Raw genomic sequence first — 26,811 nt, 5'->3', positions numbered from 1 at the left:
CTGATCAGTTCCATGGAATTTCCCCTGCGCTTTCCTCCCAATTCAGCTGGCTGACCTCAGAGTCACAGATTTTTTCTCTGCCGATGCAGAAGCTTTCAGCAGCAAAGATTAAGAACAAAACAAAACCCTCAAAAGTGAGATCCTCATGACAGACATGCTTCAATTCAGCTCCTGTTCCCGGAGCCACATGACGGCAGCCAGCTGCACTCCCACTGCCGGCATCTGCACGCCCCGAGAGCCAGCTGGCTCGCTCCAGACTACAGCCAGGGGACAAACTGTAGGCACCGAGGGGTGTCGGATGAAGAGGGAATGCAAACTACCCCGATGTTACAGACACAGGGCACCTTGCTGGGCTTTGATGAACCAGAGCCTAAAGCGGGTACAGGTTTTAAAGTGAACCAAAATACGAAAACAAAATAGTCAATGATCCCCCTAAACAGTTGCTTTCAAACAAGTCCAAAGCAAATATGGACAAGCTACTGATTAGCACATATTGGTAGACTGCATATCCTCTGAGGGTTGTATTTCCACAAGTTTTCTATTTAGATAGGCAGTCAGGCATTTCTGAAGTATTGCTAGCTCATAACAACTGTATCTCACCATAATAACAGCTCCTAGAGTGAGAACCTTTCTCTGCACAAGTGAGTCATGATGGGCTTTGTTACACTGGATCTATTCTTCCTGTGAAACTGAGTTTTTAAAGAAACCAGTAATGTCTTCTCAGCTACAATAAGCATCTTCCATATACATGCTGCTTTCATAGCACTTACGCATGTGACGAGTGCCGGAAGATGTAAATCAAAAGAGTATTCTCCTCAGCTGTCCACATCCCCTTGAAAGCTCTGTTTATCCCCTGGTAAACTGAGTGCACTCAGTGTATCGCTGACATGAAAATAATTAGGCTACTGTCTCCATCCCTTCAGTGTGTACCTCACTCCTTGCCAGTCCTCTCAGCTGGCAGAGATGATTCCAGCAGTGATGATTATTTCTTCAGCTTCATGGTATAAAGAGTGACACCAGGAACCAGATACCCTCTTCTTCCCTAGCTGGCAGTCTTTTGACACAAGTACAAAATGGGAGTCCTATTTCAACTTGGCATCATTTTTGCCTCCATTTTGTGTGAAAGCAAAAGGCTCCCAGGAGGTCAAGGAAAGTTTTGATGAGGGCAAGTGCATGGACGTAAATGGGAAAAAATCCATTTGCAAAACCTGACGTCCGTGTTGTATTTCTGTTATGGTTGTATTAGATGTGGAGATTATGTGTTTTATTACCACACATGCTTCATGAATGAAGTATAAAAGAAAAACTGACAAGTTCCTAAGTAAATTGTTGGGGATGCTTTTCACTGTCTCATAAGGAAAGGGCATTGCTGTAGGTCATCTAATTTACAGCTCTTTCTGTCATTACCTACTCTTGAATTGAAAGCACAAAGGCCGGGGCTGAGAGCATCAATGACATACAGAGGTGAGAGCATTAATGACATACAGAGATTCAACGGATACAAGCAAAGGGGAAGCATGCAAGTCAATTAGCAGCACAACTTGGCAATGCCAGCAGCCAGCCCTCAAAGACAGAAGTTTCCAAGAATGGTTATTACAGTGCACAAGTGCTAGGGATTTCAACTCAGCAAAAGGAGAGCATACTAGACTCAAAGAAAGAGAACTTGCTGTCATCACCTGCTTATGTGCATTTTAAGGGTAATATAAATATTAATGCCTTCCAGCATTTTTTTAATCTACCTATGCTTTTTAATGGGACAAGCATTATTTAGATATGGGGCGGAGCTCAGTGCTTATTGCAGGGCAATGCAATATTAACGAGAGTACTATATATCGTTTTAAGCCCTTCCCTCTTCCTCAAGGAAAGAGCTAGCAGATCTTTATGCAAGCTTTGGAGAAATGACTACTCCTATGCAGTGCAACCGCCTCAGGTGAGCAATAGTGAGTGTTAGAGCCACTATTTAAGTTGAAGACAATGTTATCTTTGAGTTAAAGACAATGTTATCACAGAGCATGAACCCCGTGCTCTGTGCTTCTCAAGGAAGAAGTCATCTTGGACCACATTTTCAAAACACTTCAAGATACAGTGAGAAACCTTAGATCCAGTTTTTTTCTACTTAGCGGTAGGCCCCTGATACACCTAAATTAGGAGAACGATCACTCTAGGGTTTCTGTTTATTCAATGAAGAGATAATGGCACCCTTAGAGAATGACTGAAATCGAGATGGGTGGAAGCACTCCCTGGAGAGGCCTTTCTGTCTTCTGGAGGTTATAGAGGGAATCTAAAGCAACTACATCACCGTCCCAGTACCTAAACGAAGTGTCTGAAGTTTGATGGGATGAATCGGTACCATAGAAATATTTGAAAAGTGCCTCAGAAAGTTAAGAAGCAAGATGATGCACCTCCTTAGATTATTTATAAAATTGATTCCTAACTGCTTCTTTACGCTCCTAATAAATTGGCAAATCTGGGTTTCTAGCTGGGGGACAGCCCAGCTGAGGACAGCCTGAGGAAGCTTCCAGGAAATCCTGTTACACACTATAACTTGGCTGGCTTCATTTAGGCTCTGTCAGCAGTGGAATTATCATATTACAGTGGCTCAGTGGCTGGCAAAGAAAAGGGCACCATGAAGGGACTCAGAAATTAAATGTCTCCAGATTAGCGATTATCTTCATTGACTCACTGAGTTTGAAGCCAAAAGCACATTCAGTTAATCTGAACTTCCACACACTGAGTCCACTACGTGTTCATCCATGTTATGCAGCATGTTTTCCTTCACCTTTACAGCATAACTTCCCGAAAGCTGTCCCACTTTGAATTTAAAACTTTAAAGAACGACCAGTGAGCAAAAGCAGTTAATTTCAGGAATTACTCACTACGCCACTGCATCAAAACCACCAGTTAAAATACTTTCTCTACAATGCAAGAATCTCAACACCAACTTAAGGGCTTTCAGGTTCTGTCATGCCAGGAATTTTATTTAGAGGTAGAATATTATCATTTTAAAGCTTGATCTGGTTAGATAGAAACACCTTAGAGCTCCAGAAAAGTTAGGGCAGATGTATAGATGATATGCTGATGTGTTTGTTGTAAATGCTGTGGAAGGAACAAGAATAAATGGATAGTTGGATTTTCTATATGGAGATCCCTTGTCGGCTCCAAGTCTCTGAGGTGTTGTCAAATGCCAGTCGACAGGAGCCAATCCTTGCTGAACATGAGGGCTGGGGATATTTTTTTTTACTGCTTTGATTCAGCACAGATGCCTATCAATATGAACAGTCCCAGGGAAGGTAATGCCTGAAGTAGACACCTTTTATACCCTGAATAAGGACTACTAGATCTCAAACTGTGCTAATTCCGAGGGAACATGAAGTCTCTTGATATGCCTTAAACTTTATAAGTGCCTCTTCTGCAATAATTTTTTCTCTCACTTACATTACAGTAGGGCCTGGCTGAGACCACAACCCATTGTGTAGGGTACCACACAAAACAGCAGGAAGAATTCACATCCCACAGATCTTACATTTTTCTGAAGGTTTGTAGCTTTTTCAGAGTTGAGTGACACAAGCAAAGAATGTTTGAAATATTGCTTTGACTCTTACGTCTTTGGCTGAAATAATTTCTCTGAAAGCATGGATGTTGGCCGAATGTTATTGCAGAGTTGCAGACCAGACAGTGCACCCTGAAATACAGACATAGCTGGCAATAAAACTACAGTGAAACCACAATCCCTGAAATCACTCTATCTGCTTTTCTTGCTTGAATGGTTTTGGAAAACAGCTTTCTGCTTTCAACTTATCAACCTGTTCAAAATAAGTAAACAGCACATTATCTGGTGAGTTGGTCTCAGAGATGGGGTGTATTAACCCTTTTTGTACCATGCCTGTTAAATGATAAGTTACTGGAGGAAGGCCAGCCTCTTTATCTGCATACATACAGAGCAGAGAGATGCCCAAGCCTCTGTAATTACTGTGATAAAAACAACAACAGAACTTTCCATTTCTGGTTGTTGTTAGATCATGGGTCAAATCATCTAAAGAGCTTTTAGTGTGCGCTCGGAAGCCTTTTTCATATATATGAGGTTTTCAGCAATTGATCCACACACTGTAAAAATCAGTTGCATATTGGCTCCATGCCTGGAGCTTGATTATTCCCATCACTGGTTTCTGGTGAATGCTTTCTGCAAGGTACACAGAAATTGTCAAGTAAGTGTCTCTTCAGCTTTTGTATATGCAAAGAACGTACAATATGGAGAGCATTGTCCTCTCTAGATTTATCAACTACTGCACAAATAGGCATTGTCTGTAGTATTTTTCGCTACATTTTAATTAAGGGCTGTCTCTTCCAGTGCTGGTCCAACACATTAACATAGGGGAAATACCTTCAGTGCTTCAAATAGAAATCTTTACAATTTTCATTTTGATGGCATTTTATAGCAACTTGCAAACACTTCCAGACCTGACACAGTAAGGAAACAAAAGGCGGTAACATTTCTGCTCTGACTCAAATCCAATATGATTATCTTAGCAAAGTTTAGGCTGCCAGACCCTGTAGCGCTGTTGTGCTATCATGTTAGTGGTGAGGGAGAGAAGGGATGTTTCTTAGTTCAACCTACACATAGACTTCCATCCTTTGCAGCCTTTCTACAAGAGAGAAACTTAGGTGCAGGCTGGAAGGGAACTACTCTGCATGCCAGTCAGATTCATATCTGGAACATTTCAGCTTGATATGCAATCTATAGTTTTGCTTAGACAGAGTAGATTTTCCTGCATATTTCCTTGGGTGCCCACCTCTTTCTACTAACTCTGCAAGTTGAATGCTGATGCTTGGTGCTGCATTCTCTGTTCTTCCTCTGGCAGCCCACAGGCCTAAAATGTTTCTGCTTCAATGTCTGTGTATGTGCAAGATAAATATCCAGTCTCAGAAGTGATAGAGTGGAGGTTTGAAAAGAAGGAGAATTAAGTGAGAATGATCATTCAGGAGACCTAAATACAAAGGGGTAGATGAAAAGAGACATTTCTGAGGCGCACTTTCGCGCTGGCCTTTTCCTTGTTCTGATGAGAGAGAATTTGCTTCTGGCTTGTCTTAGCAACAACAAATGGCACTACGCTGTGTGGTGGCGGCCCTAGTACTGCAGCTTGGTCAGAGGTTCTCAGTAGGAACATACAGCTTGGCAGAAATTACTCTTAGCAAAGAATTCAGAGTACCTGGGTTTGGGTGTGCAGAATGCGCTGGCTCTCTTTCAGGACTGCTTCTGAAAAGTTGCTGTCAGATTTTCTGTTTTCACTCGGAGAAAACCAGAACACCTCAGGACTGTATAGCAGAGCTCAGCTGTAGAAATAAAACACTGTCAGTCAGGAAGCTCTACCCTGAGCCAGAGCTCCTGCTGCTTAACCAAAAGGCATGCAGAGGCTTCTGGGAGATGCAGATATTGGAGTCTGTCCCTATAAAAAGCAGAAGTCAAACACAAACACTTCCTACACGTTTCAGTGTAGCTAGTACACAGCACAGTAACTCCCAAGAAACAACGGATAGTCACCCCCCACTTTGTGACAAGGTGTTTTAATGTCTGACTGCTGGAAGAGAAGGGAAAAAATATGGGGCCTAATGCAAAAGCTTCTGAAGACATGATGATTTCCACTGATTCCAGTGTTTGGCAGGCTGGGTTTAAGATGGCAGGCCCAATATGCCTTTGAAGACAACGCAGAGCAGGGTCTTCAGAGCAAGATGACTTTTAACTTACCAGTTCCAATGAGCTTCAAGAATGAAATTAGGCAAAACAGATGCCCCCTCATCAACAGTTCTTCCAAAGTCAACTGCTGCCCTAATCCAAATCTTTGTTAACAAGCAGCATGTAACTGAAGCTTTCTTACCTAGGTTCAAATATAATGATAGACTAGAATATAGATCAGGAGCTTCTATGGTGGTGGCTATGACAGTCTGATGAAGGAACGCAAATATATGGTGGCTTGGCAAGGGGAGGTGTGATCTATTTCACTGCACTAGCACAGATTTTCTCAGTGACTGTGCCTAAGTCTTACTGCCTCTGTGCTTTAGTCCCTTCATTGAAAATGGAGTGTAACTACTCCTTTGATCTCTCCCTCTTCCCTTCCCACGTCTTTCTTTTGCTTATGAGTGTAAGTCCTCTCCTTTGTGCATGTAGCACTGTCTTTAAGTGCTAATGGAATAGTACAGCCAATGTAAAGGAAAGGTGAGAGTCAGAGCCCAGCTAATTCAGAGGAAACACTCCCACTGATGACAGCTGGCTGTCAGGCCCAAACACAGTTATTAGTGGAAAACAGAGATGTGTTGTACAAGTTTTTTTTTCCTCTTCCTGTTCAGAATGGCTGTGATGAGACAGGAATTTTTCTGCAAGTTGCAAAGGACCTAGTCCATCCCTGATAATCCTGTGCTTTTCAGAACTGCCTACAAATAAAAGTGAAATCCAAAACTCTGTTCATGCCAAAAAGGCCACATCGCTAACAGTGAAATGGCTTTCTAGTGGTGTGACCTACAGGGATGTCTGATAAGCACATGGTCGTTCTCTTGCCAGTTTGTTTTTAATCAGATCCGAACAATAGAAGCTGACAATGAAATCCCAGAGTCTCACCCAGAAAGTTCCTCAGCTTTTGGTTGGACTTTTTGTTTGTCTGTTGTTCTGGGTGTACTCTGCAATCTGGTAGCTGGAGGGCTGCACTGGCCTCAACCGGGAAGCTGCAGACAGCATCTTATTGGTGTATAACTCTCCATCCTGTGTCCTCTGGAGTAAGTGTCTGAAGAGATCATTTCATTGCAGAAGCATACTGAGGTGTCTGGAGTGCTCCACAAACCACAGGCCAGAGAAGGCGAATGAGAGGAAGCATGGTTGCAGTCATAGGTCAAGAAGAAGCATCCTCCACCTCTGCCACAGCCTTCTCATGCACTTGGGCAAGTCTCTCAGTCTTGCTGTCAGTATGCTAGAGCTAATCAGGCATTGTTCTGCTTAAAGGCATGTCCCATTTTCAAAAGCAATTTAGGCTTTTCTCAACTCTGAAGCCGTAGCCCACAGGTTTTCCTAAGACACAGATGTCTAAGTTCTTGAATTGCTCCGCAAATGCTTATCTGTTCTATCAAGGCAGTAGATTGTTGCTCATCCCACCTTGAGCAAGATCCAGCTCTCAGGGCTGACGAGAGCTGGGAAGATGAGTGGCACAGCCCTTCCTGTGTGTCTGCAATCACAATATGCCTCCACGGTCCCTGGGAGCTTGGCTGCTAGCACATGCCACAGTCTGCGCTGCTGGCGTCTTACTACTAGCTACAGTCAGCTGGAGCAGAATGTTTCTGCAGTCTGCAAGCAAACTTCGTCTTCCAGATACGTTACACAGATATGCTGTGTTTTGCAATTACATGTTATGTTTTGCTATATGGATACGTTATGTTTTGCAAATTTGAGTGGAACAAAACCCAAAGTGATTTAAAAATCTGAGCCCTTCACTTCAGCTCCTCACATGTAAGACAATACTCCTGTTACGAGACCTGTCTGGATTGTAGTTCTTCAGAGGGAAGCCTGTCCTGCACCGCCTGCGTACTGCAGTCCTGTTCAGCACCTCCGTAGGACACCAAAAGAACCCCCTTCCGTTGCTAAGTAGACACTCATCTCATGTGACAATGTGACAAAAGCTGATCACACAGATTCATTTTTGCAGATAAAATGTGCCAAGGAATTTTAATCCTGGGTGCAGGTCAATTACCCACAGGAATGGTGGGAGCGAAGAGCTCCTCCTTAGCTAAGAGCTAAGAGTCTTTTCCACTGGAGAGAAGGACCTATGTTAAGGCAGTCTGGATAAAGATTTTTGTCCAAGTCTATGATTTACCTTTCTGTTTGAGACTATTATATACGTAGGTAAGACAATACAACCTTCTGGAAAACTAGAAATATGTTCTTTTCCATCTCCCTCTCATCAGGGAAACTTTATAGGCTACGTACAAACTATTGCAGAGTTGGTTAGTGTCACAAACACTTAATCAAGCTTGCTTTATTTTTGGACCTATCTTCTGCTCTGCTATTCTCACCTAATGACTAGATACGTTCAGGTTGCCCATTACCTTCACATTTAAGCTTTGAAAAGCTAATAAATACAGTAATAACCATATTACAAATTTGGAGTCCTAGTTCTTTTAATTCCTTATTCAAGTGCTCTCCAGCAGCAGCTCTCTTGATCTTTCTGTTGCAACCCTGATTGTTTGGTCAGTTTATTAATATTTTTCTTGATTTTAATATTTTTCATTTAATTAACTTGTAAGCAATGCTGATTCTTAATACGATTTTTTTAGCCTGTTTGAGCACTGTATTAGTATTAACACCATTAATTATAGTACTTAAAAATGCTGACATGTATTTTGTTTAAAATAGTTTGTTTACCCTTAATGAAAACAGGTGTTCTGCTTGGTTTAGAGTCGAATTATATTTTACAAACCAAAGTAGGAAATTTAAATTTCAGCAGCCTATAAAGAATCCATGAAGACCCTCAAATGACAGTGAAAATTCCAACACTTATGTTGGTGGTAGTCAAAATTTAGCTACCAAACAAAATCTTGATGTTCTGTGCCCATGGAGGTAATTCATTCAGGAAACACCATGACAGTTTCTCAATGAATTTTAAAATGGTTTTAAGCCTAATCTGAAAACTAAAGTTTTATACGAACCCAGACAGCCAACACTGAACACATGCCAAAAAGGCAGCTGTCCTCTAGTGACTGCTCGCCAAGGATAGGATTTGCGGAGACTCCCAAATCCTCAAGAGGAGTATTTTTCGTTCCAGATGAAAACTGCTCCCTCCCGCAGTCTAAAGATTGTCTTACCTTCCACCCCTAACCCAATACATCCAAGTTTCTGAAAATACTTTTTCAGCAATGAAAGGTTTGAACAGTTTTAGCCTCAGCGAAAGGACTCCTAAACAAACAGGAATGACACTGCTGCAGAATTTGACCTACACAAATCTCATTTACTGGTTGTTTCTGAAACCTGCAGTTCTATTCACAGATAGATGATCTCTCTTTATCCCTCCTGTTCTGCCTTCACCACTTTTATGGTACTTCAAAGATGTATCAAAGCATGCACTACACTACAACCATGAACTACACTATCACAGGCTTTCTAGGTAATTTCGGGTTAGAATTGCTGTTGTGTTCAAGAAGAGAGAATAGATGGGTAGGAGGAAGTCTAGGAGCTTGTTGACAGATTAAGTGAAATTGTAACTATGATGAATACTATTTCTGTATTGTCCAGTCTTAAAACAAAAAGAGATTGGCTGAAGCCAACCAATTAATGATTTTTTTTTTCTTCTTTTTACTTACTGTGATGATAGGAGTCATACTCCCTCCTATGTTACCAGGATGAGCCTGGGAAAAGTTCTAAGAGGAAGTTCCATCATCCAGGTGAAATATTACATCTCCCTAAGAGGTTTTCCTCATTTTAAACAGTAACTATCTCATATATTTTGGGTTAGAAATGGAAAACACCATTTGAATTGTGAAGGTAGTTAACTAGTGACACAATGCATTCTCCATCACTTCAGGTTTTGCAATGTGCGGGCAGCACTGACCCAAACAGAGTTTGGAGCTGCCATGCAAGAATCACCGAGATGCAGCTTCTGGCTGTTTTATCTAAGAGGTCACAGACTAGCTGGCCTTTTCTGGCCTTGAATACTTGTGTGACTGCTTGAACAAAGTGACTCTGTCATTCTCTGTTGCAGTTCCATGGCATGAGATCAGAAAATGTCCCTTCCATAAATAAGAAGAAAATAAAGACGTCCAAGTGTCCTAGTGAGATGGGGCTGACACTGTGCCAAGTGCTAACCTGTGCAGAAGGGGATGCATTTAAAATACTGAGGAACTGCGTGTCTTGGGAAAGAAGACATGAACCGTAACTGGGTCACTGTCCCGCACCGCACCTGCCCCCGTGGAAGGACCCCAACAGGGACAGACACCTTCCCACCAAACGCCGCCGGGTCCCACGGAAAACACGGCGCGTCCCGCAAGGCCCCGGCGTCGGCGGCGGGGGCAGCCCGGGCCGTGCCGGGGCCGGGGCCGGGGCCGGGGCGGCGCAGCGCGGCGGGCTGACGTCAGGACGGGGCTGGCGCTGCCCGCGGGCGGAGCGGGGCCGGCAGCGGGAGCGGGGCCGGCAGCGGCAGGTAGGTGCGGCGGCGCCCCGCCACCGGCTGGGCACGGCGGCGGGGGGCACGGCTCTGTGCGGCTGCCCGGCTCGGCCCGGCCGGCCCGGCCGCCGCGCGAAGGTCAGCGGGGCCGCGGAGCAGGCCGGACCCGGCGCGGTCGGCGGGCCCGGAGCTGGCGGGGCCGGAAGGGGCTCCCCCGGCGGAGAGCGGGCAAGGTCCCTCTGTCGGCCCGGCTGCCGGGTACGCGGAGGGCGAGACGGAGCTTTCAGGGCAGGGCTCGGCGGCCTCTGCGGAGCGAGCCAGCCGCGCCCTGCCCGCTGCCCCGCGGCGGGCGACGGGGAGGGACCGTGCGAGCGCGGGGGGGGGGCGCGGGGAGCGGAGCTGCCGCTTTGCCGCGGCCGGGCGGAGCTTTGCACGAGCTGCCTGCCGTCACGGCGGGCAGGAGAGGAGCGAGCGAGCCGGGCCCGGGGCCAGCTCGCCCCCAGGAGGCCTGTCGGGGGGAGCTGTCCCCGGGGGGAGAGGGAAGAGGGGAGTGGTGCCTCTCCAAACCGCCTGTTCCTGAACACTGACTGGCTCACCAAGGGACAGGTTTTGATCTGGGAGCCACATCTCTCGGGCATTGGCTAAAATAAACACACGGGCAAAAGGCCTGCATGTAGCTAGTTGCAGAGTCAGAAAGTCCCAAACATAGAAAACTTGCTTTGTTTTAAGGGAGAGGGAGGCAAATAGGGTTACATTTGAACACTCCTCTGAGCTTCGTACAGTTCTCTACCTGAAGCCTTGGGAATAAAGGAACAGTGAGGTGTCAGCGGGCACAGCTGACAGCTCTAGTTAGGTCTGTGTGGCTAAGCCTCTTCCATGTACATGGATTGCAGAATCGGGTCCATTGCTAGTTTGACTGCATTAATCAAAGTTGCTCTAGTAATTATAAGCTGCAGGTAGAAACACTTGATTTGTTTTGAAATTTGCTTTTCCCACCAGCCAACTGGGTTTGAGAACAAGAGGTGAACTGGAATAGACTGTTGGATATTCCACCTTGTATCCTGTGCAAAAAAGGAAAACTGCTATTCCAGGGAGCAGGAAGGAATAGCCCCACTTAACTTGTGTTCAGTTTAGGGTGCTACTACTTCTAGATTTCAGTCACCAAGGAACTTCTGTTGAGGTTGGTGATAAATTGATCTTTGATATCTTTGTTTAGATCCCATTTTCCATCTTGGTTTGCACTGAGCTAGTTTAACAAGCAAATAATACTCAGTTGCAACCGATCTTGCCAGGCTATCTTCTAGCTCTGCAAATACTCTTCTAAACATAATGTGGGTTGATTGTGAATATTGTATTGGACTTCAGGTGAGTGCTTGCGCTTAAAAAGGGCCAGAGAAGAATATCTAATTGATTTTGCACGTCCTACTTCAGGGCTGACAGATTGTTCTGTGTGATTCCTTGCTCTCTATCCAGAGCTGAAGTTTTGGGCACTTAAATTCTGTGTTGGGAGAATGTAGCTGTCGCATCTGACATTACATGCAAGGTGCTGTACAGCTGCTGAAGCATCTTTTGCTGTTGTAGCCCTAGATAGCTGTGAGACATTCTGTAATGTGAGACTTTGATTGTGAGTCATTCTGTAACGACAAAGCTTAATTTGTCAAGAGAAATGTTTTCTTCATTTCTTCCCCTTTATGTGTCTAAGTTAAATCTAATTATGCTGTTGTGTAACAGAGTAGGTTTAAAGGCAACAACAAACATTCAATGACCTAATCTAGCACTTACAACAGAACTGAAGTTCATGCAAGTTATTTATTGGCTCTTAGACTATTAAAAGGCCTCTGGAAATATACAGTGATTTCACCTTAGTGGGCAAACTGGAGGACATGGAAGTGCCATTGGAGAGACCCATTCCTGTGAAAATGAAGAGCAAGAAGACTATTTCCTTATAAAGGAGAATCTAGGGGGAGAGGAACATATATGGGGTGGTGGGAGAATGAGGCTCAGGTCCTTTGTACTGCTTTGATACTTTGGAAGCATAAATTGGCCTCTATTTCTGAAGCTCTCCCTCTGTAGAGAGGTGACAACGGCATGCTCAGACTTCAGAGCAGGACCAGGGTTAAAGCAGGATAGGAGTTTGACACTCCCTTTTAGTGGGCTGGCAGCTAAATGTTTGTTTTCCCAGTGAGCTGGTACAAAAGCCAAGAGCAAGAGGTTTGTTTATCTTGGAGTTTAAACTTTACCTGCAGGTGGTTCTCACCATCACACCCGAGCCTGTGCTGGATGTGGCATTCCTTCAATATGAAATCCTGCTGGCTATAGTCTTTATTTGTGTGTTACTGAATTTGCCCAGTACTGTGAAGAGGACACAGCTACAAGTAATATCTAATAGATAGCCTATATACATCTATCAGATGTATCAGAAAATAAGTGGATGCTTACTAACTTTATATTTTACTAGAAGATAACAAAACTCTCTTCTCTTCCTTTAAACACATTCCTCGTCTGGGAGGAGTTCCTCTGCCTATCAAATCTACTATGCCACCTTCCTCCCCTCTTGTTATGCTGCTACAAGTAGAATGTTATCTGGTAGGTTTAAGTCTCTCTCTCTCATATTGGCTTACAAGCCTCACAAATAATTTCTAAAAAAGGCAGCCTTCTCAAGGGAGGCTTAAAATGCTTCTGTTCTTGCTTTTCTAGTTCAATTGCATCCAGATAGTTATGTTTTTATTAATCCATTTTAGAACAATAGTCAGAACACCATTATGCTATACAATAAAAACTTATCCTCCAACATATCCTATGCTTGATCTCTTTTCTTTAGCATGCTCATAAAACAGAGTGCAGTGGCTGAGTGCTTAATGACCCTGAATTTAATGCAGGGTCCTTCCCATGCTATTTCAAGCTTCATTTAAAAGTTGAGGAGAAACAAGACTCTCACTTTATGGCCTTAACTTATTTCAATTCATCTTGGAGGAAGCCAGTGACGATTTGGAAGAAATGCAAGTCATAAAAACAGCTTTCTCCTTCCTGTTTAAGATTAAACTGTTTCAGCTTTTGTTTCGGCTGGACTTTGAGCCAGTGAATGAAAAAAGCAGAAGAGGAAGTACAGAAAAAGGGAGAAGTGAGGGTGCTTAGTAACTTGAGACTGCAGAATACAGGAAGCTCACCTATGTCAAGAGAAGAACTTTGAAAGGAACTGGTGGTGAGTCAGGAAGCAGTCACTCCAGTCTGTCTCTTCCCCATGTTGCAAGAGTGGTAGCTGTAAGCTTGTGCATTTTCCAGTTAAACTTAAAAGTGGTCTCTGATAGTCACCTTGGATTGCTGCAATTGCACATTTGTTCCATTTGTTAAGTCCTAGAATACTAGTTGTGCCTTACTGAATATCTTCAGCGGAGATCTACCTTGTCTCTCTGCAATACTGGCTGGGTACATGCAGCTATAATATATATTATACCTTGAGATGCCTCTTTCTAATGTATATTGTGAAATACTGAAGACTGCTTTTCTCCCCCTCACCTTCCTCTTCCGTCCACTAGATTAAGCAACAATGGCATTTGTGAAGAGCGGATGGCTGCTCCGGCAAAGTAAGTCATGGGCCTTTTACCTCCTTTTCTCCCCACTGTGTCTAACTTCTTCAAAAAACATCAGAGCAACTTAGTAATTCCCAGGTCTTTCTTAAAACAAGTCTCTAACTCTGTGGGTTGTTTTTTGTTGTTATTTTTTTCCACCTTTAGGACACTTCATGAAATGACCTGTCATGACAGCATTTCCATGTGACCTTTTGGGTCACCAGTGGGAGACAGGATATACCATATCTGAGGTGTCTGACGGGCATTCAGCTTCAGATGCTGCTCTGTAGTTAGTGCTGTATGAGTGGAGACTTGGAAGCTTTACTTGACACCTTAACTTAATGTCTTCAATTAGTCATGCCCTCTGCTGGTTCTTGCAGCAAGTTAGAACTAAAATGCCAGGTTATGCACTTAAAATAAACTCAGTTGTGACTTTGAATACTAGTTAAAATATGGAACCCAATTCTGTAATGACCTGAAGTGAGGATGTTGTAGTACAGGATTTTGTTTGGCTCCTCAGAATATCTGGGGCAACTGTGAAGGATTTCTTGGTTTATTTTTTATTTAAATATTATTTTTAAATTTATTATTATTATTATTAATTAATTAATTATTATTTAAATACTTCCTAATATGTGCCCTCAAAAGTGACTGTCTGATTTTTAAGGTACTATTTTACGGCGTTGGAAGAAGAACTGGTTTGACCTGTGGTCTGATGGCCGCTTAATATTCTATGATGATCAAAATCGCCATGATATAGAAGATAAAATCCACATGCGAATCCATTGCATCAACCTCAGAGTGGGGAATGAATGTCGAGGTAATAATGAAACCTTCAAGATCTGTGTATTCAGAGATTCTTTACAGCTTCCGTGCCTGCCCAGCATACCATTTACAACACTACTGCAGAAGTAAACATGTCCAAGAAGTGTGCAACTTCATTGTTAAAAAAACCCCACCATCCCCTGTCCCCCGTCCCCCCCCAAAAATACCCAGGGCGTGGTATCACCACGTGATAGATTAGGTTAGGGTTTGATACTTCCTTTCAAAACTCAGTGAGGACAGTGTACCCTATATGCAGGTGGCAGGCACGCGCATGAGAATGGGATGTTTACAGTAGACTTGTGTGTCTGATTATAGAGTGTTACTGGTGTAATTATAGTGCTGGCTGGAGTGAGAGGCAGGACTAGAAATGGGAAACCTCAGCAGATTTTCTTCAAGTATTACTAAGTTCACTTCTAGCATTTGTTAGTACTCCACTTGATGCTGGCACAAGTGAAGGACACAAGTGTTGGAGAGTACTTATTGCTAAGTATGGATTGGTTCTGCTGCAAGATACTTGCAATTCTTAGGAATGATGTTCAGAGCTATTTACTTTCAGGACACACTAAAGAGCGAGAACAGGTTATTTCCTTCTGTAATTTGTTCTGATGCCATGGAAAGCAGCTACAACTGGCCCTAGTTTATTTTGTCCGGACTTTGCATAAACTGTCTCCCTTCTTGTAAATGCAATCATGAAATTCTGGTTATAGATATTTCATAACTCGTCTCTTTTTTCTGACTCAGATTTCCAGCCTCCAGAGGGGAAGCAGAGAGACTGTTTACTGCAGATTGTTTGCCGTGATGGGAAGACAGTCAACCTCTGTGGAGAGAGTGCAGATGACTGCCTGTAAGTCTGCCAGAGAATATTGGTTTTGCTGCCTCTTCCTCTTTTATCGTTCTTTTTCTCTCTCTCCCTAATTTTTCCTTCCTTCGGACTTTCAGACACACGTTTTAAGAAAGTTTTCAAGCAAGTAAAAGCACGCTTTCAGTGACAAAAAATACAACTCTCCTATAAGAAGTTGTCTAGCTCATGCAAACTAACTGCAAGTTAAGTCACTGAAAACACCGAAAGATGAGGAGGAGTAAAAGAATCGTATTAATATGGTTAATGCAAGACTTGCTGAACAGATTTTTTTTTCACTTTTCCCATTCTTCAAGTAGTACATGACCCTGCATAGCCAAGGACATCCCAATCAGTAGTGAAAGGAATAATACTCCATTATTGTGAACTCTCAGCTGAGCTTGGCTATGTATAGTTAGATAACTTTTATCATCAGTGTTTGCCAAGTATGCGTGGTGCATCAAGCGTGCTCCCAGCCATATGGCATGGGAGTATCTGTGTGAAGTATATGTGCCTTCTGTTCAAACTATAATAGTGTCAAGACCCACGCTCTCTAGTCAGCAACTACAGGCAGGAGATAGAACTTCCCTGGTACATCTCTTCCTATTTCCTTGTCCCGAACATGGCTGCATATTACCTGGCTGTTGTGCTTGCAGTGAGGACCTTCAAAACCACATCTGTTCCTTCTCGTGTTCCTCCTCATTCCTTCTCAGCTCTGCAAAGAAAGTAATTATTTCTCAGTCTTGGTGTAACACCTTTGTGCATTCATTTTAGTGTATCGTTAGGGTTTGATATTATGCAGTATGTTAAACTCTGCTCCCGCAGTACCTCTAGTTGCTAACCTTGTTTTTTTCATAGTCCTAAAAAGAAAAAGTGAAAAGTGGTGTTAATTTTTATTGGTGTTCCACTAAACAAAAATGGTTTTTTTTTTGCAGGGCATGGAAAATTGCTCTCCAGGATGCCAGAACAAACACAGTAAGTGTACTACCTAGACTTTATACTGATGGAGAAGCAGCACATCAGTGTTATGTGTGGTCCAACAGTTTACTTCTGAAATCATGTTCCATCCTTTTCTGCTAGAGAAAAACAGGGCCATGAGCATGATGGTAAGGCTTGTGGGTGGGGAGAAGAATGATCCTCTGGACCACAAGCACATGTCATCCTTGCAGCCAAGTCCAGGCAAATACATGCTGGGTGAAAGTGAATGTTTTCAGGGAATGATTTCTCTGGGTGGAAGTGAGTGTTTGGGAAGCTGGTCTGTAAGGGAAGTGGGCACTGAGGCTGTGAGCAAAAAGTAAATCTTCTGCAACCAGTAAAAATGCACTTTCCACTCCTAGTGTTTGTTGCCTACCAGATGCAGTGCTAAAGGAAGCTTACTGCAAAGAAGCTGTTTGTTAATGTAGATCCAGTACATTGTGGGATGCTTCTTGGCGGAGACTAGGGGAGGAGCAAGAGGTGCTTGGAGGGGAGTGCAGGCATGCCAAGAAGGAGTATATTACCTCTGCATCGGCATGCTAGCTGTGGAGAGTGAGAAGGTCAGGAATCATAAAAACCTCTCTGTGAGTCTTGGAGTTCTCTAGAGAACTGTATCTTTGGGGAATCACATCCATCCACTTGTGGGTATTGTTAATTTGTTTTTCCTCCAGACTGCCTTCCAGAGTACTCTTCAGCACTAGCTTTTCTTAGATGGCTAGACTGAACCAACCTGAGATGTTGCTGTTTCATGGGGAAATGCTGGGTTTTGTAGAAGCTTATCTCAGTTTTTGATGGGTCACATTAACATTGCAACTGTACTGAGGCATCTCATATGCTATATGTCATATGATACAACTTTCATCTGTAGATACCCAAAGCAAACACTTGTGATAGCAAAACTACCCTGGACACGATTGCCTCTGACTGCAGCTATGCTATGCTGCTTCATGGTGTTAAATGAGAAGTGAAGGAATTGTCATCATGCAGAGGACACAACACTCATGGTCTGTCTGCTCTAGCTTTAGGGGCTTTATCTTGCTTATGTGTGAGACGGTGACTCCTGGTTTCAGGAGTTAGGAGCTGCTGCTTTTCATGTCTCTCATACTCAGCTGCCAGCCCTGCCAGATGGCATTCAAAACTTGCTAGTGCATCACCTTTGTCAGCCAAGGCAGACCCTGCTACTGAAAGTAGGGCAGGTAGCTCTCTGCACAAGTAGTACCATAAATCAGCACTTTCCAAAGCCATTTAAGGTCCCCAACAAGGACTTGAACTAAGCACGTAACTGCTTTGAGAACTGTGTCATTTACAGACGTCTGCAGGCTTGTGTCATACGCCTGTACAGAGTTCCCTGTAGCAGAACAGAATACATTTATTGCTAAGATGTAAGCATTTGCTGGACTTCTTTTTCTCAGGTGGTGGAAATACCTGCCTCTTCGTACAGTGCTTTCAACAGTGTGTTTCAAGCAATCCTTAGAATCTCCACCACAAGTTTGACCTGGGATATGGCCATAGTATGCCCTCAAAAGTCTTTCTACAGTCGAGGTACAAGAGACAATAGGAACATTCTCTATTGAGCTATTAAAGTTTTCACTTGTAAATTAAAAAAAGGGAGCTGTTTTTTTTCTTGGGATAGGACACTGACTAAGAGCGTCACTGTAGGTTTCTGATATTAGGGGGAAGAATACAAGGCTACTGTAACAAATCTTAATTATCTTTGAGAGTTCCTTGTAGATGGATTCAAGTTATCACCTTTGCCTCATGGCTGCCTTCAAAAAGGACCAGAATTATAGGTGACATTTACAAAGTAATTCCCTAAAAATAACCAAACCCCTCAAATCCCTACATTTAAACCTCTCTTATTGCATTTTTTTTAAGTCTCTTCACAGCAAGAAAGTGAGAGGTGGCTAAGAACTGTGACAGTGTTCTGCTAAAATGTTCAGGTGCCACTTTTGGCTGCTGCATTTGTTTCCTTTATCTGCTCTTGCAGAATTTGGTGATACCACTCTAGGGTGCCAGGAAGCAGCTAGCTTAGTTGTGACGACTTTTTTATCTGAAAACGGAGGATGAACAAGAGGGTAATTTCTAAAACTGAGGCTACAAAATGAGAGAAGGTGTCGGTGTGCTTGCATACACATGTATGCACATGTGTGTGCGCACACACACAGGTAAGAAATTTCACGGCTCCTTCCTGTGGTTGACGAGGCATTTGTGTTCTCCCAGGCCTGCTCTCCAAGTAGTTTCTTTTTGCAGCACTTTATAAGGTACTCACTGCTTTCTTAATATGCAGCACATTTAAAGGTTACTCTTTCTTTGGGGTCATTAAGTTTTAGCCCTTGTACTACTCTAACTGGTTGTCTGTAGGAAAAGGTGATAACTGCTACCTTTCCATGGTGTTTAGGGCTACGTGGGATCAGATGTGATGTATGATGAGACAGCCATTTCCTCAGCCCCTCCTCCCTATACAGCTTATGCCACACCATCACCTGAGGTAAGAGTTGCAGTCGGGAAGCATTAAAATAAGTGAGGTAGCAGAAGCGGCCATCCTTCAAGCACCCAAACTGTGCTCCCAAAGCGCTGTGTTTCACAGTTAGATCCAGCTTTAAGGTTTGTACAAAAGGAGATTGAGAGTAAGGCACTAACAATCTACGGTCACTCCTATTTGAGATGGATTTCCTTTGAAAGGGATGAGGCAGATTTGGTTGGGAGGTATATAAAGGGATGGCTGCTCAGTGAACTTGGAACATAAAGCTTCTTAAAGACAGGGCAGAAGTTATTTGGTTAATCTTGAAAAATATTGGCCATGCAGCTTTTAACATAAGGAGGTGTGACTACACTTTCACATTGTGTAAGCGCTGGAAGGATATAAAATCAGGAGTTTTAAAAATAGGATTTAATGACTGGAGCTGTCGCTTATAACACATAAGGATTTTGTTGTATCCAAGATGTCATAGCAACACAATAACTCTAGCTTCTGGATGCACAGTTCTTTTGCAGTGGAGGAGGAGCAGCACTCAGGCCGAACCAGCATACATTGGGGATTTCTGGATGTTCTGACTCACGTGCGGTGATACGCGAAGGGATAGTTTGGGGTAGTATTACTTGTTGCACTACAGGTGCTCTGCTCCAGCCCCTTGCTGTTAGAAATAGTTGTTAAGAACTAGATGTGGTATTGGGAGCGATATCAGGGCTAGCAGCGGGCCTCCTCTACTGGAGAACAAAATTGCTTCCAAAACACACGGCTACAGCGTATTTGTCCTGAATCTGACATTTACTTGCAGTGTGCTAGAGGAAAGTTGGTTGGAGTTTTTTGGGATCAGCTGCTGCCTACCTGGCACTTCTGAGCTCTCCAGAGAGCTGTTGTTGGCGTGAGGGCAGAGAGGAGAAGCTGGTAAGGCTGCTGTGGCTTTGCCTGATGATCCAGGCCCTGCCTCTGCCATTCACCATCCAGAAAGGGTGGAGAGTGAATGCTGCTTAGGAGCACTTATTTTTTCAGGCAGCTGTTCTAAATCCTTTCCAGGGAGTAGTTAGACTATATCAGCACAGACTGGATATTTTAGTGAAACTTTAACTGCATTAGAAATGAGGGACAATTGAACAAAGTGCATAATTGGATACATAGCAAAGAATGCCTTTGTAATGCACATTTTTAATTTCACCAGGTTTATGGCTATGGCTACAATCAGTACAACGGTGCGTATCCCCCTAATGGTCCTCAAGTCTTCTATGCCTCCAATGGACAAGCTTATGCTGTTCCCTATCAGTATCCATATCAAGGTAATCAGTATCAACCGTATCCTTGACCTTCCTGTAGAAGCTATTTGAGTCAGTCTTTCTGGCTTTAATTCTGTTAATCACCATCCTTTACCACCCACCACTCCTGCACAACAGAGTGATAGAAAGAAACCTAACTTGTAACTGGAACCAAGTCCCCTTTCCCTTTCACGACAAAGCAAGTGCAGTGAAATTTGTATTAAGTGATTTAACCTTCCCGATGTGATCCCAACATATTTAAATTACTTCATAAACTCTTTTTAAAGCACACAGAACTCTCTAACTACAGTAGGCAGTATGTTTTCTAAGGAAAGATAGAAGAGTCAGAACAAGATTGATTCAATACTTCATATTGGGCATTGATGGAGCTTTTGATTCATCTGTTGCTTTTACACCTAACTTAATTATTTCAACACTGATGTTCAGCTATGACCTCAGAATTAAATGCAAGTTTCAAAGGTAAATCCACTCCCAAAGCATGATGGTAACTGGTTCCTTCCCCGCATGCTGGAATTGCTGCAAGGCAGTACATTCAGCCTTGTGAAGTCTTCTGTTGCTCTGTTCAGGTTTATATAGCTTTCAATCCCAATAAAAGAAAAAGGAGACTAAGATTTTTGGGTGTGCTTTTAAGCTGAGTCACGTTAATACAGGATTAGCTTTGCATAGAGAGCCCCAGTCCTACAGAATTGGGGCTTTAGAGTAGTATGGGTAATATAAATCAGAAGATTTAACTTACTAATTGTTTATGATCTGGCTCTGCAAACAAAAATCTCTATTCAGAAATTTTTTTCAATTTTGAGGGAGATTTTTTTTCCCTTTGACATTTGTCAGGTTATTTCATTTGCCTTTTCCATTTCTTGTTACAAGAGAGGTGCATCAGCCTAAAGCTTTTAAAGCTTTCCTCATCTAAGTTAGGAAAGTCCTAAGATAAACATCATATATATACAAACACAGAGGAAGGTGGGTTCTGTTGGTTCCCAGCAGCTGAAAAGCATCAGCTTGTTGAAAGTCCCAAGAACCATTTTTAAAAACTACCAGCAGCCCTTGGAAATCAATCAATTAAACAGTAGGTCTACTAAACAGTTTGCAAGTCCAGTGTATTAAGATACTAGTTATAAGTTGGGCATAGTAGCCAAGCCTTGACGTTTTCCTTCACTAGGGTTACTGCAACTAAATCTTAGGAGTCAAGTTCACCCCTAGCAACTAACTTAACCCCTGTACATTTGGCTACGTTGCTCATTCTCTGAATTGACATAATCCTTCTCTTGAGGATCCCAGTCATGCGTTGTTGAGAGTCAGTGAGAGCTTTTCCCAGTTGTATTAGTTGGATTACTTCAGTATCTGTTACAAAAAACATTGCAATATCTTCAAGAATACGTAATCTCCCTGAAATGTCTGGAAGGGAAAGCAATACCATTATGTTTGCTTTGCAGGTAGGAGCTAAGTCACAAAACATGACGGGTGGAGCTTGTACAAGTCTGTTGCAGAGCAAGGGTCAATTGGTGGTTTCTTGAGTTAGGTTAATTCCTTACTACTGGGCCAATCTTCATCTGAAAAGAAACGTAGCAGCTATCACCACACAACAGATCAGTCCAGGATGTAAAGGCTGAATTGAAGCAGTAAGCTGTAATTGCAGAGTAAATAACAGATACACAGTTTCTGACAAACCACTGGCTTAAGAGCTGCCGAAGATTTTTTTTGGGGGGGAACTACACTATTTGCCTTAACTTCAAGGTTGAATAAGTTTTTAGATCCATTTCTTGCATTAAATCCACTAAGTGTTTGATAGAATGATACAAGTAATTCATAGGTTCTTTGCTAATATAAATGCAGAACAATGTTCAGTTTTACATTTGTGATGAGCTTTTTTCCCAGATATTAAACTCTTAGGAGCCTAGAAGTGTTGCTAGGCCTCTGGATTTATTTAATAAATGTGGAGGCTGAATCCAAAGCAGAGGTGTATTCTACCTTTGTAGCTGACATCATCTTAGCGTTCAATGGAAGGAAGAGGGTGAAAGAACAGGCATGTTTTGAAATCGCAATGCATGGTATTAAGATACACTTTTTTTTTTGCCCTTCTTCTAACAATCTCTTATTACCTAGGACCTTATGGCCAACCCCCTGCAAACCATGTAATCATTCGGGAGCGTTACCGTGACAGCGATGGAGATCTTGCACTGGGCATGCTTGCTGGAGCAGCAACCGGAATGGCTCTGGGATCATTATTCTGGGTCTTCTAGATTACCCATTCCTTATCTTTGTAGTTCCAAAAACCTTTACTGTGTGCAATAATATATTGGCAATGTTGTTTACTGTTAAACTTTAAGAAATGCAATAGTTATTTTTCAGTAGTGACATCTTAATAACTGATTCTTAACTGTCCTAAGGAGAGTTTAAAGGCACCGTTTAGTTAAGTGGTTGGAGATGGCATGTGCTGTTCTTGAATTCTGCTCTGATGTTTGCCGTTATAAGGATTTGTACTGATAAGGATCAATATGAGCACCAATGTAACATGATAGCAGTCACTAGCATTATGAACAGACTGTTAATGTAAACACCGTGGAAAAAACTGGATTTTTTGGGGGGATCTCAAATCTGGTCCAGATAGGAGGTTTACGGGAGCTGTGCATTAGCATGTATGTACTACTGGCTTCTGAACATTCCCTAGGCTCAGCAGAAACTCCTGGGCATTAGGAAGTCTGCCACGCTTGAGGATTTTTTTGTTTTCAAACTTGCCTGCAGGTGGTAGTGTATCTTCTTAGATGGAGTCCTATACCTGTCTCTCACACCGTCCAGGTGAAGTTGTCTTTGAGAATGTATAAGCAAACCACTAAGAAGCAGCAGCACTCCTCAGTTCTTTTATTCTCCCAGAAACATGAATGACCAGTGGCAAGGAAGACCAATGTTTGTTTTTCCACCTCCCTCTTTATCCTGAATCACTCTTCTCTGGTCAGGTGGAAGTAATGGATCTTTAGCTTTGCAAGTGGTCTTCCTTGTCTGTAGAACAGTCGCCTCAGACACTGTGCCAACTGCATTGCTGAGGAAGAGGCCATTGTCTAGTGTCTCTGCTCATTACTGCTATTGCTCTGCAGAATCTGCAGGAGGAGAATTAGCTTGAACAACCCTTGCCCTGTTGGGCCTACCAGAACCCCTCTGCAGGCAGTAACAGTCAAGAGGGGAGAGACAAACAGCACAAGTAGACCTTACGCATAGGCACTTCGATATCAGCTGCCTTGCCATGGCTAGGATGGAATGTCTGCCTCTTAGCCGCCAAGGCTTCCTGACCAGGTTCATTATTTGCAACTAGTTTTGAGCACAGCTGAGCCTGGGTTTGTTCTATGCACACTTCCCTCTCACATTCAGCAGGTCTCTTCTTCCCTCCATGACTTGTTAAGGAAAACACTCCACGGAACCTGGCTGGCTTTGCTTCTATGTCTGGTTCCTTATACAGTGTGCTCCTGCAGGCTGCTGTGCTATGGACTGTAACCTGGAGCGCAACTGTTGTGTGTGTTATGTGGCCTGTTACCTTATCCTGTTATAATCCACGCTGAGCTGTGCTTGGCAGGGGCAAGAAAGCTCTGAAGAAATGCACATGCTTTCTTATTCAGGTAAAAGAGGCAGGGTGCCTAAGTTGAGTTCTTTATTGTAAGAGGACTTATTTTTATACTTCCACTTCCAGCTTCCTGTATTCATGCTGTTTTAATATGTTAAGTCTGTCTTATGCTTTCATTCAAAAGTAGGTTAATTTCCTTAAGGTTCATGGCGTTTCAGGTATGCCAGGAAGGATGAAAATAGATGAGAACTTGCACCTATATAAATTTAGATCAAGCCCCAACCTTTTTCATTTCATCCTGAAGCTGTCTTGGCTCTATCCTACATATTTAAGCAATAGAGGTCTTGGACAAGAGTTTGGATAGCAGCCAGGGGAAGCACTAAGCTTTCATGACTCTTAGGACCAACTCAAGAAACTGAAATTACCGGAAGGAAACAGACGGATGTAATCTTGGCTGCATTGCTACGAGTGGGCCTAATCCAGGGAATGTAAACTTCTTTCAAGAATCTTTGGCTCAGAGCTGTACACCAATGTGCATGCATGTCCTTTCACAGATTAATACAAGCTGCATATGGTCTGCCAGTGGTATGTACTGAAAGGACTTCTTGGAGATTCAAAAGAGGACTAAAGCAAAAGTTTCCTGTTGCTAGTCCAAACCAAAAGAAATTGGAGTACACTACTGAAATTCTTTTAGAGGCCTGGTACCCTTGAGGTCAGAAAGAGATGGTTACTGTCTGGAACTTAAGTGAACAAACGTTTCTACCCTTTTTAAGCCTAGAGATAACCTTGAAGCTGATTACAGGTCTACACTCCTGTTTAGTTTGCACTTTGCAATATAACTAGTTCTGTAGAATGCCTCCATCTCCTCTTCTCCCTGTGTGATATTTAGCTTGTAAGTGGTGGGGGAGGATAAAACAATTGAACATCAGTGTGATTTCTTTTGAATTTCATAATGATTGTCAAAGAATAGCACAAAGTGAATCAGCCAGTAATTTATTACAATTTATTTTAAGTCCAGAGTTTTATTGTGGGGGGTTTTGTGGGGGTTTGTTTGTTTGTTTTTTCCCCCTTTTTTCTTTTCTTCCTTCTTCCAAGAGCTGTTGATCACAGCAGGGGAACACATCTCTTGTGCTTTCAGCAGATAACTAGATAACTAACTAGGTCCCCAGTTTCTTCAAGTGAAATATATAAGATAAAGACTCTGTTGACTGCAAAACATTCCTGGGTCGAATTCAAAGCAAGAAATGATCTTTTTAAAAGTTCAAATTGAAGGAAGTCTCCCTTAAAATAACCTTATCCCTTCTCAAGGAGAAAAAAAAAAAAATACACAAATTGAAGCTGAAGGTTCTAGTTCCATCTTGATAACAATAGGCTGCTTTTATACAAAAATCATGAGCTACTTTTCTATCCTGGTAGCATAGGCATTTAGAAGCTAGAAATCAAATGTACAAAACTCTGCTAGAGCATAAAATCAAGAGAGTAGTTATCTTATTGCAGGTGCTTACAGCCTTTCTGGTCTCACTGCAGAAATAAAAGTGGAAATGTCTTGGTGCACAAGGCAGCAGCCTGGCGATAGCCACTTGAATTCACTGCTTGTTAAAGCTCATAGACTTGCTTCTTGAAGACATGGCCGTACCTCCTGTTGCTCTGTAATAAGGTCTGGCTGGATAACACAGTCATGACTCAATAGCCTTTCTCTGCCCAGTCCAGTACTTCATATATCTGCAGTTTGCGTAGATGCTGGTGTGAGCTGAAGGAGCTGGACCAGAGTGGATTTCGGGTCTTGGAGGGGCTGCCATGCCAGCTTCTGCAGATAGGTGATACCATAGTGATGGGAAGAGGCAGTGGGTGTGGCAAGATCATTTTCAGAACAGATTGAAGTGATAGTCCTGAACAACTGTGTGTTTCTGAATGGTGCTATGCATGATGCTGTGATTCCAGTTATACCTGCATAGCACCCAAGCACATGCTTTCCTACGTGGGGCCCAATACTTGACCTCCCTAAAGCTATGGAGGTCCTAGCCACTACAGTGCCACCATTTTTTGCAGTGTACACTATCAGTTAAGGATGACTAAACCCGTTGTATAGCAGTTAGGGTCCATTCAGAATTAAATGGCAGTGCTTACAGAGGTCACAAGTCTCTATGTTCATCTGTGACGAGTTACTTTTGGATTCTCAGTTATAGACAGCTGGACAGAGCTAGGCTTCCACAGAGTGGAGTAGAAATGCCCAGCCTTCTGGTAAGTCTGACCACATTAAAGAGGTGAACCAGGGCCCCCCTGCCAAATTCTTAGTTACATGTGAAAACATAGCTGTTGGCTTCTTTTGCTTAAACATGGGGGGCTAGGGAGTTTGCCTCTTCTAGTGAGTGGTAAAGGCTTATGAACTAGAGAGGAAGGGATGGAAAGTACCTATGTACAGAGCAACTGCAGTGACTTTTGGCAAAGGCACATCTTTTCTACTGCTGAAGTACATTCTGGAGCTACCCTAAATGTCACACAACACTGGCTTCATTTTGTTTGTTTTTCAGTAGAAATTCAATAGGTGATGGAACCAGCTAAGCAAGCTGGGTAAAGGAGAAAATTCACACCTGCATTCCTCAAATGTGTTTGTGGCTTTTCCTCCTCATGATATGACTAAGATAGATATGTGTAAGTCATGGAGGGTAGCATGCAGCAAATGTTTCCCCCCACTAGATCCTTCATGCTCTTGTGCACTCTTTATCTTAACTGCTGTTTTACTATATGTCCTCATTCTCATTATTAATTTATAGCAAAATACCCTTAGCAATAAAATTCATATTTAAGTGTAATTGTTTTGTCTTGACATGTTTGCTAGCCTTTGTTCAACATTTCTCATTTAGTTAGTCTGTAGACGGGTATATGTTTTTCAAACATGTAATTAGCTTACAGGAGATTTCCTTTGCAAGGAAAATGCCATGATGAATTCTGTGCATCTCCAGTCTTTCCTAAACGATTACAAGGCTGACTTTACTTGGTAGAAAAATGAATCGAGGCAACTGTGGCTGTTGGAGTTAGAGCTCAGGCTGACATACCTCAGTCATCTCGGTTACCATTTAATAAAGATGACGTAATGTCTGTGAAATTGGCAAAGTAACTCTGCACTAACACCACTATACCAAG

The 26,811-nt window shown here is 42.8% G+C and overlaps 1 protein-coding gene across 3 annotated transcripts; it reads left to right on the top strand.

The window, feature by feature from the left end:
* The first annotated feature begins 10,110 nt into the window (after positions 1 to 10,110).
* On the top strand, positions 10,111 to 26,480 carry PLEKHB2 (pleckstrin homology domain containing B2). 3 transcript variants are annotated; one of them, XM_075158061.1, is made up of 8 exons: positions 10,111 to 10,172; positions 13,673 to 13,720; positions 14,373 to 14,525; positions 15,272 to 15,374; positions 16,304 to 16,343; positions 18,742 to 18,831; positions 20,003 to 20,117; positions 22,218 to 26,480. In XM_075158061.1, exons 2-8 carry the CDS (start codon positions 13,684 to 13,686, stop codon positions 22,352 to 22,354), a joined length of 675 nt encoding a protein of 224 aa, XP_075014162.1. In that variant the 5' UTR covers positions 10,111 to 10,172; positions 13,673 to 13,683; the 3' UTR covers positions 22,355 to 26,480. The 3 variants fall into 3 exon arrangements, with proteins under 3 accessions (XP_075014162.1, XP_075014164.1, XP_075014163.1); XM_075158063.1 differs by lacking the exon at positions 10,111 to 10,172 and adding an exon at positions 12,651 to 12,722; XM_075158062.1 differs by lacking the exon at positions 10,111 to 10,172 and adding an exon at positions 13,191 to 13,338.
* Positions 26,481 to 26,811: the final 331 nt, after the last annotated feature.

This window comes from Calonectris borealis, chromosome 9, assembly GCF_964195595.1.
Source record: "Calonectris borealis chromosome 9, bCalBor7.hap1.2, whole genome shotgun sequence".
Lineage (NCBI taxonomy): Eukaryota > Metazoa > Chordata > Aves > Procellariiformes > Procellariidae > Calonectris > Calonectris borealis.
The sequence above is the reverse complement of the archived record's forward strand: the minus strand, read 5'-3'. Positions and strand labels throughout refer to the sequence as shown.

Bases quoted from the DNA above. Each gene is read 5' to 3' on its own strand.
- PLEKHB2 (XM_075158061.1), top strand. From the start codon at position 13,684: ATGGCATTTGTGAAGAGCGGATGGCTGCTCCGGCAAA. The intron at 15,375-16,303 runs GTAAGTCTGCCA...TTTTTTTTGCAG, and splicing joins GAGAGTGCAGATGACTGCCT to GGCATGGAAAATTGCTCTCC. The intron at 16,344-18,741 runs GTAAGTGTACTA...CATGGTGTTTAG, and splicing joins AGGATGCCAGAACAAACACA to GGCTACGTGGGATCAGATGT.